This window comes from Colletotrichum fioriniae (assembly GCF_027942845.1).
Source record: "Colletotrichum fioriniae strain IMI 355084 chromosome Unknown scaffold_12, whole genome shotgun sequence".
Classification (NCBI taxonomy): domain Eukaryota; kingdom Fungi; phylum Ascomycota; class Sordariomycetes; order Glomerellales; family Glomerellaceae; genus Colletotrichum; species Colletotrichum fioriniae.
In genome coordinates, this window is record NW_027076848.1 from 270,014 (window position 1) to 290,195 (window position 20,182).

General features: G+C 54.2%; 6 protein-coding genes across 6 annotated transcripts; 4 read left to right on the forward strand and 2 right to left on the reverse strand.

Moving 5' to 3' along the window:
• Positions 1–3,679: 3,679 nt before the first annotated feature.
• On the forward strand, positions 3,680–5,547 carry N0V96_009275 (uncharacterized protein; the record flags this gene model as incomplete). Its single annotated transcript, XM_065758597.1, has 2 exons — positions 3,680–5,077; positions 5,104–5,547. The coding sequence occupies 2 exons, from the start codon at positions 3,680–3,682 to the stop codon at positions 5,545–5,547; spliced, it is 1,842 nt and encodes a 613-aa protein (XP_065612662.1).
• Positions 5,548–7,612: 2,065 nt separating this feature from the next.
• On the forward strand, positions 7,613–9,346 carry N0V96_009276 (uncharacterized protein; the record flags this gene model as incomplete). Its single annotated transcript, XM_053195908.1, has 1 exon — positions 7,613–9,346. One exon carries the CDS (start codon positions 7,613–7,615, stop codon positions 9,344–9,346), a length of 1,734 nt encoding a protein of 577 aa, XP_053046641.1.
• A 567-nt stretch (positions 9,347–9,913) lies between these two features.
• On the reverse strand, positions 9,914–12,982 carry N0V96_009277 (uncharacterized protein; the record flags this gene model as incomplete). Its single annotated transcript, XM_053195909.1, has 3 exons — positions 9,914–10,393; positions 10,464–10,687; positions 10,747–12,982. 3 exons carry the CDS (start codon positions 12,980–12,982, stop codon positions 9,914–9,916), a joined length of 2,940 nt encoding a protein of 979 aa, XP_053046642.1.
• Positions 12,983–15,091: 2,109 nt separating this feature from the next.
• On the forward strand, positions 15,092–16,381 carry N0V96_009278 (uncharacterized protein; the record flags this gene model as incomplete). Its single annotated transcript, XM_053195910.2, has 1 exon — positions 15,092–16,381. One exon carries the CDS (start codon positions 15,092–15,094, stop codon positions 16,379–16,381), a length of 1,290 nt encoding a protein of 429 aa, XP_053046643.2.
• Positions 16,382–16,605: 224 nt separating this feature from the next.
• On the reverse strand, positions 16,606–17,667 carry N0V96_009279 (mitochondrial 54S ribosomal protein mL57; the record flags this gene model as incomplete). Its single annotated transcript, XM_053195911.1, has 3 exons — positions 16,606–16,767; positions 16,859–17,094; positions 17,208–17,667. 3 exons carry the CDS (start codon positions 17,665–17,667, stop codon positions 16,606–16,608), a joined length of 858 nt encoding a protein of 285 aa, XP_053046644.1.
• A 542-nt stretch (positions 17,668–18,209) lies between these two features.
• N0V96_009280 (uncharacterized protein) lies at positions 18,210–19,979 on the forward strand (the record flags this gene model as incomplete). The annotated part of the gene is made up of 1 exon (XM_053195912.1): positions 18,210–19,979. The coding sequence occupies one exon, from the start codon at positions 18,210–18,212 to the stop codon at positions 19,977–19,979; it is 1,770 nt and encodes a 589-aa protein (XP_053046645.1).
• Positions 19,980–20,182: the final 203 nt, after the last annotated feature.

Consider the following 20,182-nt stretch of genomic DNA (forward strand, 5'->3'; position numbering starts at 1 on the left):
GGGCATATTTCGCAGTCGTCTGGACCACCAGAGCCGTGAGGGCACATTGAGTAACCATACCTTGAATTGAGGTGTTTTGGGGGACGAGAGTGGTTATTTATGTCGAGACTAGGTGTCTCCCTTGAATCCCGGTGATTCCTCAGGCATCCTTTTGCATGTGGTGGTGGCTTCGGCTAAAAGCAAGGGAGGGACGAGGCGGACAATCAGCCCAGAGCTCCGCGGACGACATGTATCAAATTAGGCAGTGCACGTGACTTTGAGTCTTGGTAAGTGTCGAGAGATACACGTTGCGAAGGCGTGTACAGGATCGAAGTATCAGGGGGTGAATAAGGATAGCGAGCTGTTGTCACTACCGAATATTTTTTTTTATCATCTCGACGATCAACATTGATCTTCATTTTATCATAATTGTGTAAATTGAAAACTTGTGCGCGTTTATCTCCAATATTAAGGAACGACTGAACAACCAGAATATGCTTGATGCATCAAATAAACATTATTCAGATCATGAACTCATTTTAAGGCTGTTCAGGTCGATGCAAAGATCAAGCCGTGATAATTAAAATACCACTCACTATGCCTCATTTCATCGATGAAAGGGGAAGTAGCCGATCTTATACTGGGGTTATGTTCAAAGGTTGAAAATATCATCTTTTCAGCCCGGCGATACCCGGGCACAGGTTTTCCAACAGACGCCCTTTGAGAAGTAACTATGCTTTGAACTTTTGTATCAAGAAGCCATGACGTTTCTCCGCAATCTCGGATCACTTCAGGCCGTGATAAGTGACTCATGGATCTGCCTACTCTACTGACGATGACCAACATGGATTTGATATAGAAATCGGCCTCGTACCAAGACTTATTCGACTCGATGTATGAGAGGGCCCCAACTCTGACATTCGTCAGAAGCTTCTCACAACAAGAAAACTCTCGAATATTGAAAGGACAGTATGTTTACAACATTTCAGAAGCCTATCAAAACGTCTGACCCACATACATGGGTGCTCCTATTATCTATGTTGAACATATTGGGATATACTTGGAAATGACTTCCTTCTGTTTCAAACCAACGACTTTGATAATATAGATTATGGCTATTATTACTTGTAAGACACACGTCTACAAGGAAAGAAAATGATGGTTCAATTTCTGTACAATTAGGCCGCCTTCTAAAGATAACAGCTATTCTAACTAAATTCCTTTTCGTTCAAGCTTGATCGGTATCTAAAATTAGTTAAGAGAGCACTCTCACTATATTCGATCCTCCACAATTGACTTCATGGTCGGATGCCAGCAGAAGCCTTTATGATTATGGCCTTACTAACAGGGCTGAATGACCTCAGTTTTCAATAGGTGCATGTAGTCACATACGAAAGTGTTGGATTGCCATACAAAATGACGCATTAGAAAAAGCTGTCTCCATTTTGTTTCGCACAATGGCCATGTGTACACGTGGTACAAGGCCCTGCTAGGTAAGCGTTATTCTTCATATCACCAAAAAATACTCAGGTTTCCAAAATATTCCGTCTCATCGCTTCGTCCTAACCTACAGCTTTATTCATGTGACTGCTAATATGTACTTTGCACACGTATGAGAGCTTAGAGTTTCATATAAGTCCATTTTATGCGGGCAACGAGCGCACCTGAAGGCTGGATGCTCTCATATATGCCCGAGTAGAAGCCCGGCGTTCTCTAAACCGATGTATCTTACAACAATTCATCGTAACCGATTGATTATATTTAATGTCATGACGAAGAATAGGGACCAGTGAGCTCAGGCTTTCTGCGCCTTAGTATTTCTTCTTTAAGCCAACACCCACGTGCACTATTTGCCAAGAATTTTCAGCAATGATATCGGTTCTATGATAGTAATGCAAGTCCCGTAAACTCGGGTTGACTCTTTCGTATGACTTCTCTATCTGACATAAGATCGTTGAAGGGTTCAGGTCTACCCCAAGGGAAATAAGAAACTGACTTGAGTCGAGGAAAGCAAGGAGCAAAGGAAACACTATGACCACTTCATTGGCCTTTCATATTCGACCTGACGACCTTCCAGCCACCAGCAAACAATTCCTGGACTTGCACCTTTGATAGGAATCCTGTATTTGAGTGGGACGTTGCCCTCCAGGCCGGTCTCGGGTTTGTAAGTGCCAAGTGCCAAGTGCCAAGTGCATGCATCAAAAGGTCTGGACGTCGACCGTCAAGCTTTCGCTCTTCACCGATGTTTCGCGGCGATCAAATCATGATGCAAAGATACTCCCTCTTGTGTACGAGGAGTTGACTCGAGCATACTCCATTCGTCCAGGGCCTGAAGCTATTCTTGTCTTATGCCTTGCATACGTTGAGATGCCGACAATGTGGATGTCAAGGCATCCACAATCCATTGCAAACACTGGAGATTAACAATGGATACGAGTAAAATGGGCTTTCCTGGAATTTCAAATATGTCACTTCCGCTTTTCACAATTATCCATACATTTAATGGCCTGCATCCGGAATCTAAGGTTGGCTCAACGAGGGACAGAGTGTGGTAGTCACGAGGGCAACCAGCCTTTAGAATGGCTCGCTTATGCAAGGACAACAAGAGACTTCTCTCATCTCGTAAGTTTAAGTCTGTTTGGGGAGAACTAATGCCGTCATGTTCCCTCGCTGTCTCCATTTAGCGCAGAGAATAAGAAAGAATGCGCCAGCGAGGGATGATATCGTGCATTTTGCCGCTGCGGGCTCCGTCTCCACTTGATGCACTCAACGGGCCGAGACCATCAAACTCCAATGTATGACTCGCTGACCGGCGGTTGGTACCAATGGATCGGAAGATCGAGAGCCGCATGGTGATAGACAGGGCCATATCGATTTTGGGGACATGACTAGAGACGCCGGGGCGGGGCCGGGGCGGCGAAAGAAGGTCGGGTGCCCGAGACTGAGAATGGACATGGGCAATTTGACAGATTCCAGGTGGTAAGATCTGGCCCAGGGATACCGAAAATGTTCATTGTCGTCAACGAGAAAGCTCGGGAGGGCGCCGGGCGGAACGCCACGAACAAGACCCAATTTCCAAGCTTAGCGGACGGGAATGCACGCTTATTGAGTTTTAGCGACGTTGGATTTTGTTTTTTTTTTCCTTCCTCCGCCGGACCTATTGATTGGTCCCTTGTTGAGGCGGTCTCCCTCGTTGGATTGCGGAGAAGGTGAGACATTGCCAACTGATGAGTTCCTGACCGAGGTGATCCATTCCTGACCTCCTGACTAAACTCAACACGAACGACGAGGAACGAGACACGATAGCGGAAGAATGGGAGAAACAAGACACGGAGACTGGGTTTGGTGGCGCTTGCTGTAGGAAACTCTGTGTTGGCCCAAGGCATGCAAACTCATCTTGTCACTCAGGAGACAATGCCCCATGGCAAGGGAGAGAGCAGAGCTGTCAGAGAGGCGCCAGAGACATCGTTTGCGATGAGATGCATCTTTGCCCGTCATGAGCGAAGGAAAGGGAGTTTCCAGAAGGTATAAGAGAGACAAGATTCTCCAGCTTCTGTCCAACTTTCCTTTCCCTCCTCACCCTCATCATCATTACACTCCGCATCCTTAGCTCCCCTCTTCCTCTCTCTTTACCTCGTTTCACTCGTTTACGACCCGAGGTCTAGTCATTCTTTTACTTGCTTTCGTCACTCGCTTAGTCATGCGTCGCACGGCTCTCGTCGCCCTCATGGGCCAGGTGGCTATGGGACAGTTGTTCCCCAACACCACCACGACCTCCAGCTCTCGCAGCTCGTCGCTCACCACCATCCAGACCACCTCAACTGGCCAGACGACAATCAGCAGTCTGACCACCTCCACTGGCTCGGACACCACTGTGACGACCGAGGTCCCCATCACGACTTCTGATGAGGTCACGACCATTGACATCACCAGCAGCACTGAGGTTCCCACCACCACCGATGAGTCGACTACGACTGACACATCCGCTACCGCCACTGGCACCGAGACCAGCTCGACTTCGTCGTCCGCCACTGGCACCGAGACCAGCTCGACCTCGTCGTCTGCCACCCCGTCTGCCACGGTCATCCCCAACCCCAGCAACGTTGGCAACTTCTCTCTGCTTGGCTGCTTCGGCTCCACCACTGGTTTCCCTACCTTCGACCTGGTCCTGTCTGCCTCTTCCATGACCCTCGAGCTTTGCACCGCTTCCTGCCCCGCTGGAAAGCGCTACGCCGGTCTGTTCGGCTCTGACTGCTTCTGCGGTGACATCGTCAGCGATGCCACTGCCACCCGTGTCTCTGAGGACAGATGCAACATCGCTTGCCCTGGCAACTCTGGCGAGCGTTGTGGTGGCCGCAACACCAGCGGATCCCTGAAGCGCCAGCTCATCTCTGCCGAGATCCTGTTGACCATCTACATCCGTGTTGATGGCGGTATCGATGTCACCACCACTGCCACCGTCACCACCACCTTCACTGCCACCACCACTGCCACCATCGACGGTACTGCTTCCACCGGCGTCACCACTGTCACTACCACCTACTGCCCTCTGTGCCAGGACTGCCAGGGTCCCTTCTGCTACAAGCCCACTCCCAACCCGTGCTCCAACGGCAAGTGCTTCGGCGTTCCCTGCTACGGTGATGACTGCTACAAGAAGATCGTCTCCTACGGCGACTACTGCGGCTACGACTACCCCTGCTACGGTGACGACTGCCAGCGCCGTCTCGTCTGGGTTGATGGCACATGGCACCCTGAGGTCTGCTCTGGATACGACTGCGGCCGCAAGATCAAGTGTGTCTCTGGCAAGTGCGACTACGTCATCAAGGGATCCGACTTCGACTCCGAGAAGATTGTCTGCTACGGCAACGTCTGCAAGGTCGAGTCCTGCTCCGGCGATGAGTGCAACAAGAAGTACGTCTGCAAGGACAACTCCTGCGTCTTCGAGTCCTGCCCGTACGCCGATGCCAACAAGAAGTACGAGTACAAGAACGACAAGTACATCGAGGTCAAGGGCTGCAACGGCTCCTGCCCCGTTCCCCAGCCTCCTTGCTCCGGCGACTCCTGCAAGGTCGTCATCCCCGTTCCTCCCGTCACCACTGTTGGCTGTGACGGCACCACCTGCAGCACCATCGTCATCCCCCAGCCTCCCGTCACCAAGACTCCCTACGTCCCGGCCACCGAGACCAAGCCCGCCGCCAACCCCCTGCCACCGGCGCTCCTCCCGCTGGTGCTCCCCCGGCTGGTGCTCCCCCGCCGGCACTCCCCGCTGGTGCTCCTCCCGCTGGTACCCCTCCTGCCGGTGCTCCTCCTGCTGGCACTCCTCCTGCCGGTGCTCCCCTGCTGGCAGCCCCCGCTGGTGCTCCCCTGCTGGCAGCCCCCGCTGGTGCTCCCCCGCTGGTGCTCCTCCTGCTGGAGCTCCCCGGCCAACTCTGCTGCTCCCCCGCGGGCGGCAACCCCACCGGCACTGCCACTGCCAAGCCCCCTGTCGTCACGGCCGGCACCAGCAAGTTCGCTGCCAGCTTCGGCGCTCTTGCCTTCAGCGTTCTTGCTGCCGCTGTTCTTCTGTAAGGGACTTGCCTCAGCATGGATGGACATTCTCTTCTCTTGACTCTACCATGGGTCTGTTAATGGTTATCAGTGGTGGTTTGTGGTAGGAGTAGTGGTTTTCTTCGATAGTGGCCTAGCGGTTTTTGGGAGTATCTTCGGATCTCTCTGCTCGGCTATGGATGGACCTTTGACAAACGATTTGACGATATAGATAATAAAGCGTGTGTTTCGCCACATAAAAAACTTTGCCCTCTTCTGTGAATTTGTATCTTTTGTCTGGGGCTTCAATCATAAGTGATAAACTGACTGCTCGTCAATTCCTATTCCAGACCGGTTATGGTGGAGAGGAACTACTTTGACATTGAGAACCACTCATCATCCTGAACCCCATCTGAATTTCTTTAACTAAAACTCCTTCCAGCTCGGTGCGGAAGTTGCTCGTCCTCTGCCAAACAACTCCGGGTCATGGCGGTGATCGGCTCCGGCCTGGGCCCACTTCCGGGTGCAGCGGTCGGGATCCACACGGGCCCGTGTGCCCGATCGCTCGGGGCTCGATCCGGCAAGGAGACGATGGCAAGAAGACGAGAAGTTCACGTTCTTTGACGGCATCGCCCCAGATTATACCCCTTCAGAGTCATTCTGGGATTCGGTTATCTGATCCTGTTCATGCTGGTGAGATGCTGCTCTCAAGATGCGTGTACACATCGGTCGGCGCTCCAAGCGTGCACATGGCCATTTATCCATTTTATGTACAGACACCAGTACATATATATAATCCTCGACGCCGCAAGGTATTGAGGCAAAAAAACATGTAGGCATCGGCGCCATTCTTCCGGCCAAACGTCGCATCCGCCCCCTTTGCACGTTTCAGCACGTGGGAGGTCCAGGCGGGCGCTGCAACGGCGTTCCAAGGTTGAGATCGGGCACAGATGGTCCGTACTCTCTCGATTTCTCTGGAGACGCTCAGGTGATAGGGAAATCCAATGGAAACAGCAGTCAGTGGCAGATGCAGGACGCTATGCAAAGGGGGCTTCGTTTGACTAGAGTGTACTAGCAAGACTTGGCAGGCTGACAGGTGAACTGATAGCTAGTTGATGGATTAACTCAAGCCTTGACTTGTCATCAATAATCAAGGCGAGGGAGGCTGGGAACTTGGAAGAGCTGACTGCAAAGAGCTGACTGCGTCTCTGGTTGGTTGCAGTCCCAAACATCCCCCTTCTCCGTTTCCAACAAAAGCTTGTCTCAGTGCGCGTTCCCCCTCAGCTGGACACGGTCTGCAACCAAACAACCGTCAGGCCAAGGAACCACAACGTGGGAATAGGCCACAGAACGAACCAGTACTGCAGTGATAGCACCGCATCTCGGACGGTCATGCCTGCATGTCGCAAAGCCAATTCCTTGCTGTGCCTGTGCCTGTCTTCCTTCTTCGAATCCTGCCTGGTTCTTCTGTCACATACCCGTCAGCCTGACTTTTCGTAAACCGCTCGGCACATTCCTGTGAGCTGAGCCGTGAGCACTGAAGCTGTTGAGTTCCTGAACCGATGAACATGTTCTGTGCCTGAGAGCGTGCGAGCGAGCTCTTCCGAAGACGACCATTGACCACCACAACACATCGGCTACACACCGACACCACCTTACGACGTGACTGAACATTGACGTTTCCAGACGCGGCCGTGGCCCATGGATGAACTCTAACTTGACCAACATGTCCTCCTCCCCCGCGTCTCCCACCTGCACTACTACCGCGTCTCCTCCCCATCATCCTTTTACCGCCCGATTCTCGCTTTCTAGCTCTTCTTCCCCCTCAACTTACCCAGAGGAACCCCACTTCTCTCATCTAGCCTCACAACAGCCATCGGCAGTATCAGCACAGCACATGAGAAGCGACTCTTGCATTCACCATCTGGATTCTCAACGGGTTACTGAAAGGCAGAACCTTGATTCCTCACCGGCGAAGCTATTTCGCTTTATCGCAGTTCTCACAGCACCAAAAGAGGGTCATCATTGGCAGTTCGGGAATACGAGGGAACACCGAAGAGAGGACGCTTCAACCGGGAAGAGGGCTCCACGCCCGACTCACCCCGCCATGGCGCCCGACGCAAACAGCAACTTGAACGGAGTCACATCCCAGCCCCGGACCAAGGACCAGAACCAGGACGGTGACCAGCAGCAGCAACTGAAAAAGAAATGGAAGAAGATTTGGCTGAAGGGTCTCTCTGTTCGTATCCGGCCTCGCAAGGATTCGCCGCGAGCAGCAGCAGCAGCAGCAGCAACATCAGCAGTACCGCCGCCACCAGCAACCAGAGGCGGAGGAGGAGGCGAGACGGACCAAAGCGTTGAAAGAGGCACCCAAACCGCAACACGCAACCACAACCGCCACAATGTTCGCAGCAGCCAGAGTCGCACGCTACGGCACTCCGGAATGCTTGCGCACCCGAGTGAGCCAGATGCCGTAACGGACTCCGGCCTCTCCTCCTCAACCACTGCCACCTCCGCCTCGCACTCGCCCGCGACATCAACCACCGCTCAGACCACTACCGTCCCCTCGAGCTCGTCGTCATCATCGTCCACTTCGCTCAGTGTGAGTGTCGGTGCTTCCATCGGAAACTTCCCGTCGTCCTCAGCGCCGTGTCCCACGTGCGGACAGCGCCGTCATGTTGACCTCCATCGGCCCCCGACGCCAGTCAAGCCCGAGGACCGGTTCCAGTTCCGGTCCGGGGTCCCGTATGGTCCTTGGACAATCACACACCCTCCTCCTGGTCCACCGCCGACAGCGGCGCCATCGCAGATTTCCTTTGAGCTTCCCGTAACCCAGCAAGTGGCCCCCTGCTGCTCTGCCGAGACCCCTGGACCCCTCACTGCATTCCATCCCTTCGCCCGCCTACCACCGGAGCTTCGGTCCAAGATCCTACGATTCTACCTCGAACGGCCGCGCATCGTAGAAATTCGATGCATGAATGACTTGAAAAAGATCCATTTCGCTCCAAACGCACTCGGAAATCTCGCTTCCAACATCGCATGGAGCGCAGACAACACGCTCCCGGCCCTGATGTGGGTAAATAGGGAATGCCGCGCTGAGACACGCGCATTCTACCGCGTTCAGCTGCCGATGCACCCAACCAACAAGATCGCCTGGCCCGTCATCATCAATCCGGACTTTGACACCGTCATCTTTACGTTCCCCTGGAGCAGCGAGATACCCCTCGACATCTTTCTGAGCGACTGCCTCGCGTTCGACCCGCTCGGCGTAGGGATCCGGCATTTCGGCACCCGCGACAGGGGCGGGCCGGAGACGTGGGACCTAACGCCCGTTCCGGGGTGTGCGCCGCTTGCAGAGAGCTTGGCAAACTTGGAGTCCTACACGGAAGCGATCCAGCTGATGGACGATCGCGCGGCGGCCCGGTTCCCGGTGTGGATGATTCACGAGGGCTACCTCACCAGCGGCATCCCAGCCAAGAACGCATTCTACCGCGACGTTCCGCGGCTGCTTTTGAGCAACGACTACGAGCCCCCCGATGCGATTAACCAGCGCACGGCGCTCGAGGCGTTACGAACGCAGCTTGGAGACTATCTGCCCAAGAACGTGGCCGATAACCTGGTCATGCAGAGGATGTTCTATCGCAAGTATTTCCGGCATTTGAGGATGAAGTGCACAAAGACGGACCTTGCTGGGCTGGGGATGGTGAGGCAGATACCCGGGTGCGAGACGGAGGAGTTCTTCTTGAGTAACGGCCGTGAAGTTGCGGGGCCGCGGAAGAAGAGGAGGTCGGTGCTTGATGTGAGGCCTAGCAGTAGCTGGCATTTGTGGGATGACGACTGAGTTGACGATTGGTGAGCGAGAGAGTCTGAGATGTCTCCTTCAAAAGGAGTATTGTAGTAGAACGAGAGCTGTGTAAAAACTACTCTTCAACAGCAAGATGCGGGCAAAAGGAGATTTACCAAAATACCAGAAGAGATGAGTTTAGAATTTTGAAACATATTCTGCGATATACAAGAGTGTGTCCCTTCACCAAGCGAAAGAAGCAAGACGTTTTGAATCGGCTAATTGGGTATGAAATTCAAAGCCTGCCTCCTGAAGCAAGCTTGGGTATAATGAGAGTCAAGGCCGCCCCGTTTTCCGCAGCAATAGAGTCGTCAGGAGTATCTCCGCTGTAGTCATATCCGTCATATCAGAGTACATGTGATCTTCATGCAGTCTCGGTCCATCCCAAACCATACTCCGACCTGCGACCCCGTCCCAAGTTCCGTAGTTTTGGTAATCCACAAGACCATGCGCCGCCAGTACGTTATATACAGTACAAAATGAAAATACAAAAACAAAAACAATACCAGAAAGACTGAGCACAGCTCAAAGTCTCTGGAGCTTACACAAACAAAAGCCAGGCAGCTATGCAAATGCGCCCTTCTCGTCAACCATCGCTGGCTGAGAAATCTTGCCCTGCATGACAACACCTCTCTCGGCGCCTCTTTCTGCGGCGTTTGTCTTATCGCCGCCTTTCAGGGCCTTCTTGTGCCTCAAAAAGTCTCGGACTGTAAGCGCAATGTCAAGTCCCGAGACGGAGGATCCCAGGACGAAGACCGTGGAGAGACTAAACCCAATGACCAGCGCCAGATCAAAAGGAACAACTTGCGTAAAGCATAGAGCCACAGAGCTGAGATCAGCAAATCCGGTGATGACAGAGGCGAACGAGAGAATCAGGAAGAGCTGGTTAACCATGACGCGGATGTTGGGGAGACTGAGGAGGGGCGCCGGTGGCGCGGGGCCGGAGCGGGAGGTGTTTGGGAGTCCAGGAGGCGCGCGGGCCTTGATGGCGAGATGCATCAAGAAAGCTGCCAAGCCAACCAGGGTTGTAAAGAGGCTTATGATCTGTTGAGATGTGGTTTAGCAAACGATGTTGCTCGGGCCAAGATTGCATGTGGCCAAGGGGAAGACTTACACCGTGGGCAGTGCGAAAGTGAGATGACTTCGCAGTTACGAGTATGCCAAATATGAGAACAACAACCACTGAAGGCCCCATGATGAATAGCCACATGATGTTGTTCCATTTTTCGATCTTTGGCAGAATTGGAGGGGCGTTGATGCGGAGAAGGAGGTTGCGCATGTGCTCCAGCCCGATGGCCAAGGGAAGGATGTTGATGTAAGCGATGATGGCGAAGAGGACTAGTGAGGTGCGAATGTTAGCTGAGTAACAGCGGATTCACGAGCAGAGCATGACTTACTGTGGAGAACCAAGAAGGCGATCCAACCTGGTAGCTTGAATCCGTTGACTTCGATGCCATTGGCAGCGTTTATGATCGAGTTTCCAAGAGAGTCCCGGATCACCTGTCCGTCAATGGCATACGAATGCCCCTCGTTGGAAACCTTGATGATCCCAGTCGGAATCACTTGCTTCGCAGTCTTCGTCACGTTTCCATTATTGAAGGAGTCCAATGCGATGGTCTTGCTGCGGATAAGTCCGAAGCCAATGAGGCCCAAACCACCCACGCCTTGACAGGTAAGGGCATTGACACCGGCTTGAGCAGCCATCGAAATGGTTTGCGCGTTGATCACGACGGATAGGTTGAATCCCTCGGTGGTGTTCACGGAGACCACCGGCGGGGGATCTTGTCTCGAGACCAATTCGACATCCCGGCGTTGGGCGGGCGTGCTAGCAGCTGGGGCCGCCGGCGCATTCGCGGCAGGCTGAGTGTTTCCTCGCGGTTTGCTAGCCAGTCCATACGCGACGAGGACGCCCTGCCCACCGATCCCGACTCCAAAACCACTGGCAGCTCCGCCGAGCGAGTCGTCGAACTGGAGCTTGGCGTCGGGCATCGCGCCGGTGGGCATGGTGGCGTTACCCTCGAAGAGAGACTGCACGCCGCCCATGCCTTGGATTGCATCCCCGGCGCCCTGAAGGAACCCGCGAGCAAAGCCCTGTGCGACCTTGCTGACCTGGATGTCCATGCCGTTAAACTTGATGGTCGCCGGAATCCCTCCGCCGTTCTGCCCGTTCATGTTCATCGACCCGCCCACCTTGTTGAGCAACTCGGTCGCGGTACCGTTCTGGAGGAAGCTGCTTGTCAGACCCTTGGCGAACGTCTGCGAGATACCGCCAAAGTCGATCTGGTCGTCGGGCATCTGCTGCATCGGCACCGCAGAGTCAGGCTGTAGGCCCAATCCGACCGTCGCTCCCTGCCCCAGGCCCTTGCCGAAGCCCGATGCCGCGGCCGGGAGGATACGCATGATTTGCTTCGTGGTGTTGGGGTTATTGGCCGAGTTGAAAAGCTGGTTGATGTCAATATTGGCCGTCACGGTCTTTGTCAGACCAAATCCAAAGGTGCCGATGACGTTGGGGATGGACGAATCGTTTACAGGCTCGAGGTTCGCTGCGTTGGCGTTCAGCTTCAGACCCGCGACTGTGCCGTTTCCGAGACCCGTTGCGAGAGACAGGGCGATGGGCTGGAGCTGATTTGTGAGGTTGCCGCCTAGGCTGTTGAAGTCGATGGCGCCGATGAGGGTGGAAGTTAGTCCCACGCCCAGGTTCTGGATGGCAGGGTTGAGACCGGTGGCCTCCATCTTGTTGTCTGCCGCAACCTTTGCTGCGACTTCCATCGTCTTTGCTTGTGTGGACAAGTTGAGCCCCTGAGCCGCTCCGGCTCCGACACCGATGCCGAGGAACATGCCCGGACCGTTGAGGTTGGCGACCAGTTGGTTTCCGACGTTGCTGAGGCCGTCTTTCAGGGGTTGTAGAAGGCCACTGAGTATGCCAGCTGACATCCCGCCTCCATCGGCACCGCCACCGCCTGGAGTTGGAAGACCAGGGAGGCCTAGGGGACCCGTACCACCTCCGGGAGCGCCGCCTGGAGAACCACCCGGTGCCCCGGGGAGTGGGAGGCCGAAAGGGTTGGGAAGTCCACCGCCTCCTCCTCCACCACCACCACCACCACCATCGGCGCTACCTCCAGAGACCGCCGCTCCAAAGAGTTCTCCGAGACTTGGGAGCTGTCGTCTATGGAGTTGACTCGAGACTCGTTTATCGTCCCTCAACCCTTCGAGGCTCCTCCTGATCTGCTCCTTGTACTCTCGTAGTGCTTCTCTTGTCTCCTGGAGTTGAGGGGACTCATAGCGGGCGGCTAGCTGATCTGTGAGATCAAAGGTGTAATCGACCATGGACATCAATGTCCTTCTTAGCCTTGGGTCGTTGCCGATAGCTTCGACAGTATCTGGAGTTACTATAGCGTCGATAGCTTGACCCCAAGAACCCAGGTCTCGTTTTGCTGTTGATCGGCTGTTGAGGGTAGGTTCTTGGTAGAAGTAGTCTTTGACCTCTCTGCCGACGCTGAAGAGGGAGAATACCATCAAGAACCCGATGCAAAAGGTTGTGAGTCTCTGATGCCTTGGGGCTGGTGGACCTGGAGGAGCCTGGGGTCTCTCCGTAACATCCTCAGGCGATGATATTTTGTCGTACATGTCCATGGTGATATGGAGTGATGGACTTTGATTGATAGGTAGTCGTAAGAGGGGATTTACCGTGACATTAATAGAAACAGAATGGGGTATCAATGGCGGTTAATTGGAGTGGAAAAAAAAGGCTGCCAGCAGTCATGTACGAAGGAAACGAAGACGTGTTTCTTGAGCCAACACCTGAATAAAGGATGACCAGATGGATGGAAGACCCAAGGACATCTAGTAGAAACATCCAGAGATGAATGGGGACGTATCTATACAAGAAGCCCCGATGACCATGGCCCCCTCGAGCCTAAAACATGGAGCGTCGATCTCTCTTCAGGGTGATTCGAGATACCACTTGCCATATGCGGCGGGATTCCGCTCCACCCAGACCCTGACATGGTCCGCACCGGGGTGGACTGGAGTGGAACACGGAAAGGTGGGAAGCTCCTTGCGAGGATCCCAGACATGTCTAGCCGGGGCCGAATCATTGAGAGGAGTGGCAGAGTCGCAGCCATGGACCCGAGTCTCACGACGTCAATCAAGCCTTTTCCTTCACGCATCGTCCAAGTGGCAGACTCATCTTAGGAACTTGTAGTCAGTATCGGGGAGAAGCTGGGGTATAGCCTACGGCCGCGAGAGTTCTGTCATTCACCGGCTCAAGAGCGCACAGGTCGAAGCCAAGAGCGTTTCTACAAAGTTACAGTAAGCCATAGACTCGTGTCAAACGAAGTCAAAAGAGAGTCGTGTTCAATTGAATCGACCTCGAGGTCTACGTTGTTGTAACATGCTTTCGACGGGTCCGAGTACCGACAAGGGCCGCGTAGAAGACGTTGAAGCTTGAACAGAGTAGTTCGGCGCGATGCGAACTAGAGAGGGAATGCGTATACGAGATACGGGCCCAAAAAGGCAAGTCGTTCATTAGGATACTTGGTACTAGCAAGCGGACGTTGTAACTAGTAGCGTGGTGCCGGGAAGGGCAAAAAGGGGATGAGCAGAGTTTGGGATGGGAGCCACAAACGATGGAGAAGCAGCTTGTCAGTTGAAGATGCTAGTGTTTGCAGGTTTCAGACGGTTGTGTGAAGTTGCAAAGACTCTGCGGTGATTGGCTCATGGCCATGCCCATCATCCGTAGACTGTAGCTGTAGCCCGGCTGAGAGTACCTAATGGCGATTAAGGCTGTTTGCAATCGTTCCAAGATGACCAAAGAGGAGGATACAAGTCTGGACAAGGGACCCATGTAGCACATCTTAACGGTTCCCGCCATGGCGATGGGGATGGTGCCGGGCGGACACATGCTTGTGTGTCGAGTCTGTGAGTGCTTGATGGGATCTGACACAATCTGACAGGGGAAAACCAGCAGACACAACTCATGAACAACAAGGAATGACTTGGGCATTGGCGGGTCACAGCGTCATTCGGGCGCTAAGATGCAACTGCCAGACATGTCAGCCGGGCCTCTTCCTGGTTGCCCCCGGCTCTTGGTAGAATCTCTACCATCAGTTCTCGCAAACTGCCCGCAAACCATTTCCAAAAACGGTAACTCCCTGCAAAGGGGTCTTTTCCCTCACAAAAGACGGAGCCGAGTACGGTGCCTCTAGAGGAAGTTTAGTCAGCTGGTTGACCGCAGAGGTTCCCTTCTAGAACAAGGTGGCACTGATTATTAACTCATCGACAACTCCCACCATCCCCGTCTCTTCAACTCAAAAGGGGAACCACCTCATCGTGTCCGCGTTCGTATTGTGAAGCCCAAACGCATCACGCATTTTACTGCCGCGGAACCTTCTCCAACTGTCAGACACACGTCGTCCCTTATTTCCACTTCCAGTGTCATTGCCTCCCACCCCCACACTCGAGGCTACACCACGATACAGAAACTAAGGCTGTACGGATACACCCATTCTCATCTTGATACAGTTGATCCTGTCGTCCATCGGCATCTTCCATTTCACATTGCAGCACTTTACCTTAGCTCAGAGGTCGTCTGAGCTATCGCTAGCGTCGTTCCCCGAACTTTTCAGAAACTTAGCGTCTGTCTGACACTTTGATCCTGCGGACCCAGTAAGGCCGATTCTCAACGCCGTTGACGCTGGCAGTCTATCAAACTCAACGGCGTCTGCCTCGTCACATCAGGCGATGGATTTACCAGTTCGGTCAACATCACGTCAGCCTCCGCCTCTCCAGGCTGAAGAAGAGCATGACGCTGAGGTGTTTGAGGCCGAGCACCAAGATGGGGGCCTCCGAACCACGGACATCCATGCTCCGCCCGCCGTCCGGAAAACGCCCCCGACACCCTGGAGGAATTTAGAGGCGTGTGAAGGTTTCGACTTGCGGACCTGGGTTGCCGCTTCGGTAAGCGAACCGACGACGACTACGACGATCACAACTGCGGATACAGCATCGTCAGTACCCAACAGTAGCCGCAGCAGCAGCAGCAGCAGCAACAGCAGCAGTGGCTACGGTTGCGGCCGAGATCCAGTCTTTCATTGCTTCCCGGACCTGCCCTATGAGCTACGACGCAAGATCTGGCGCATGCACCTAGAACGGCCACGCATCGTCGTGATCAGAGGCGTACCAGACGGCTCGGGCGTCCAGGCCTCCGGCAATGACCTGGGCAACATGGCCTGCAACGCAAACTGGTACTGCGAGAACAGGAGCCCGGCGCTTTTTCGTGTGTGCGACGAGTCACGCCGCGAAGCCATGTCCTTCTTCAGGATCCGGCTGCCAATGAGGTCATTGGCGCCCGACAGCCACGGGTTCCCGGATCTGAAGCATAGAAACCCGGCGTGGGACCGGATCTACATCAACCCTGACTGGGACCTTGTGCTCTACCAGGGCGCCACCAGGTCTCTCACTATGCCCATCCTTGCCAGCGACCTGCTCGCCCACGACCCATTGGGCAGAGGGGTCGCGCACTATGGATCGAATGACTGGCCCCAGAGCATCTGGCAGGTTGATCCAGATCCCGGCTTTGGCATGGCTACCCTGAATGAATCCTTTGCCTGCCTCAAAACCTTTATCCTCTGTACGAGGTCCACGTCTGAGATAACCCGTCCACTCGGCGAGGGCTATGTACATGCTGTGGCTGGCGATGTTGGCCTTACTAGCTTGCGTGACTCTGGCTCTAGCTTTGGCTCTCACGCGTTTGACTGGCATCGTGCCTCATCCGGGATGGCCGCAAAGACCCCAAACAACAGTATGGTCCGAAAGGCGCTGGTCTTTGGCAAAGGCGTCGACCAATCGGTTGTGAATAACCTCGTCACGATGGAAATGACCACCCGTATCCGCGATGGGGAGCTCGCCTGGGCCCTCCACTCGACGACCGATGGCTGGGTCATCAGGATCGCCTGGCAACCCCCGGACTGCGCCGTCTCCCATGTCATGCACCTCACCACGGGTCCCATTAGGGAATCCAAAGTAAGTTGAGTGGCAAAGCGTCTTCCACATTGGGATATACTTCTATATTCGTTCATCTCTGATCTTCTTGTTACATTTGGTATGCGCGGTCCGCCGACAGCACAGCGTCATGACTGTGGGAAAACGAGTAAAATATTGCTTTCGCTGCCTCTCTTGCGCCGCAGCTGGGATTGATGTCCTTTTTGTCAAATGTTTTACACCTATGATACAACAGACGTCTCTCTTCTACGGCTTTACCGATTCGCCGAGAGTGGTCTCAATATTCTGTCCCTGATCACTCTACCTGCCACTTCGGCGCCGTGCTGCAGGGTGATGGCTCCGACGATAGCAAAGACTGCCGAGTTGAGAACAATTTGCTGGCCCGAGCCAGAAAGGTTTTCGGGCTGGAAACGACACTGTCAGAAAAAAAGAGCAAAAGAGGGTGTTGTCGCCTCGTGAGGGGGGCCCGATGAGACGGGAGAGGGAAGTTGTGAGTTTTGGGCTTACCTTTGCCGGCTTCCATCGCAAAACCTTGTCGAGACCGGCAGCGAGCGCCAACGCCTCGACCTTCTCCTTCGTAACGAGCTTTTGGGGCTGCTGGGCGTTGAGGTTGTCGACTCTCGTGAGAGCCGGGTGCTCAAAGTGTGTCCGCTGGTACAATTTTTCCGGGACGATTGCCTTCTTCAAGGGGTCGGTCCCCGTCACTATGCGGTTCGTGGTCTCGAGAATAACCGCCTGTCTACCTGAAATACGTTTGCCGAATGGCCCGAGTCAGCTTCGTGTGCCTTTTTTCCATCGCATTGAATGCCATTGTCGCAAGTGAAGCTTGGTTGGAAGCAAAGTCGTGTATCCTTACCCAAATACGCCAGCTTGTCGTTGAACCCCCGACGACCCTGGTCGAAACTCTTGTGCGTGACCGCCAGCCACTTGGTCTCATCCGGCAGCATTTTGTCTCCGTCTCTGCCCAGAAGCTTCACGTACATCTGATCCAGCTTCTTGGGATCCTCGTTGACCTTCCAAACACTGCGCGCCGGGTTCTTGGTAATGTGAGGCGAGAAGGGTGCCTTCATCCCCTCGGGAGTGTATGACCATCTCGGACGCTGTCTGATCTCGTCGGGCCGCTCAGCCTCTTCGGTTTTCCGTGACAATTGGTCGAATTTGCTCTCGGCCTCGGCCTCCTTTCGGGAGCCGGTCGTCGCAAAGGATCGGGAGAGGCATTGGATAGGAGAGGCGACTCGTGAGTTTCCCGCCGATTGGCAATGCCTCGCGGCATGCCTCGTGAGGCTATATGCTGACCGGGAGCCGTTGGTTGCCATTGGGGGCGGTCGGCGAGGGAGGGACGACGGTGTGGTGCGGATTTTGGTGTGGGCGTACCGTCGTATAGCTCGAGCTCCTGATGCTGGGAACTTTTTCGCGATGGACGCTCGGAACAATTTCTCGACGTCACGTGGCATCGCGCGGAAGGCGGATCATGCAGCGACCGACGCTAGTCTTCACTGGCTCTAGTGGATTTACGAGCTGAGCACGGCCCCTGTGCCTACCTTACCTTATGGTGCACAGGCACAGGTTGGTGACACGGGTGAGTACGTACCTTACTCTATGGCTTAGGTAATGCTCGCAGCTCCCTTTCAATTAAACCCAACGCGTTTCTCCACTTATTTCTGACACGCATGTGAAGAGCTGCGACGCGTTCCGTCCCTCAAAGGAAGTGGAAGGGACGCTCCTGCAGCTTGCTCAGCCTGCTTGACCAACCCCTCGAGTCCAATCTCTTTCAGCCTTCTCGTCAATTGACAACCATGCCATGACAATTTCTTCGGGAGAGTCAATTCCCAACTAAGAAGCTTCCATCCCAAGCACCATGGCGACTCCAAGCCGAATCAAGACCACCGCCCAGAGCAGTGCACTTCTCCTTGAGAAACTGTCGGCTGTTCTGCCCAAGGGCTACCACTTTGGCATCTACCACCTCTCAACTCCACCGACCAAAACGGACGCCCTCTACTCAGCTCCTCCCGAAGAACGAGAAGACAAGACCTTTTGCGAGAAGCATTTCCTCGCAATTTCCATCGATATTCCCTCAAGCACTACCGACGCTGCGCAAGAAGCAAATGACATTACCTCAAAGCAAGTTCTAGTCCTCGCGCTAGAGGTCTTCATCTACACGACTGCATACTCCAGCACTTTCTTCGTCGCCAAGGCCGATTCAACTGGCTACCTGAAGCTTCTGAACCTTCCCAAAGGCACCTCGTCGCCAATCAAGGAGATTAGCAGTGCCTTTGTTTCGTACCTGGTCGAGCAGCGCCGGCGTAGGGGCATTCAGTCCATCGTTAGTCTCTTTGCCCGGGCTCAAGATCAATACCTTTTCCCTGGCTCTGTGGAGTACAGTGGCAAGCATGTGCTCGACGACAGAGGACTGGTGAAGTGGTGGTGCAAAGTCCTGGACCCTCTCTTGGAGAATCCTCCCGTGGGAAAGGGAGCTCCATGGGGTACTGTCAAAGGCTACCTCGTCATCCCGGGCCTCGACAATTATGAAACCAAGGCTTTCCTGCCCAAGACCCCAAAGAGCGCTACCAATTGGGTCCTGGGACACGCCCTTGAGAAGATCTCGCATTACACCAAGGAGTACGATTGGGTGCCCGCACGATGCCTCATTCCCCGATTCCCAGACGATCCGAAATCCCGATTCCGAGACGAGCTGGACGAAGAGGCGGGCAAATCGAAGCAAATCAAGACTACTGGGCACTGGAAGAGCGTGAAGAGCTTGGACACGTTCTGGGAAATGATGGCATACAGACAGGAATGTTCCAGCGGGCGTCTTACGGGCTTCATTTGGGTTGTCTTTGATGAGGAGGCGGAGCCAGTGCAGAATGATAGCGCCTCGGCAACTCTCCCAACACCGAACCCTTCTTTCGATGCGTCCAACCCGCCCGTCACGCCTAGCAAGCAGAAGGCGGTACGACCCGTCACACCCATGTCGACCCCTCGGAAGCTGTTCCCCGTGTCACCTTCCGGCACACCGACCAAGACGAAGACTAAGCCCGAGAAGCCTGAGAGCAAGAACAAACATAAGAAGAACAAGTCCAAGTTGACGGGAGTCGTTAAGCCAAGACAGCCACGCATCAAGACCCAACAGCGTAACTACCTGCTAGACAAGCCAATCTCGACTGCCTATTACTACTGGCCTGCTGAAGGTAGGGGCCGCAAGATTGTCGATGAGAACGATTACAAGCGAGTCAACGAGCTCCTCCTACGCCTGGACTTTGCCAAACCAGAGATCGCGGCTAGCGGCACGCGGCGATGGATTGGTGAGGTCGGCATGGGAGATGATTGGGGCATGCAGGTTGTGGGCAGGCAGGAGATATCAACGCCAGCGTCAAATGGCTCTTCAGCGAACCCCGTGAATGTCATCTCAGGCCTTATTAAGCGCAAGCGCCCGGAGGACTTCGCGACTCCTAGTTCGGATGAGCCGGCGACCAAGGTTAACGTCCTCAGCACGGGGCTCATCCGAAAGAAGTCCAAAGACGAATCCGCGACCGCAGACACTGCTACGGCCGCAACAGCGAACGGTGGGGAAGCTCCGCAAATCAACGTGCTTGGAGCCGGTCTCGTCCGTAAGAAACGAGATGCATGATTTCGAAGGACAAGGAGTCAGGAACCTTATCCGTACTAGCAAGGCGTTGGATTGGGAATACCAGGTAACAGGATGGTTTGTGTTCACCCATTGGGACCGGGTTTGGGAAAGCCCGATGAAGACAGGACGTCAAGGGCATATTATTACGTTACCCCAAATTGATTAAGATGTTGTATTGAGGCAGCAAGTTTACCAAATTTGTA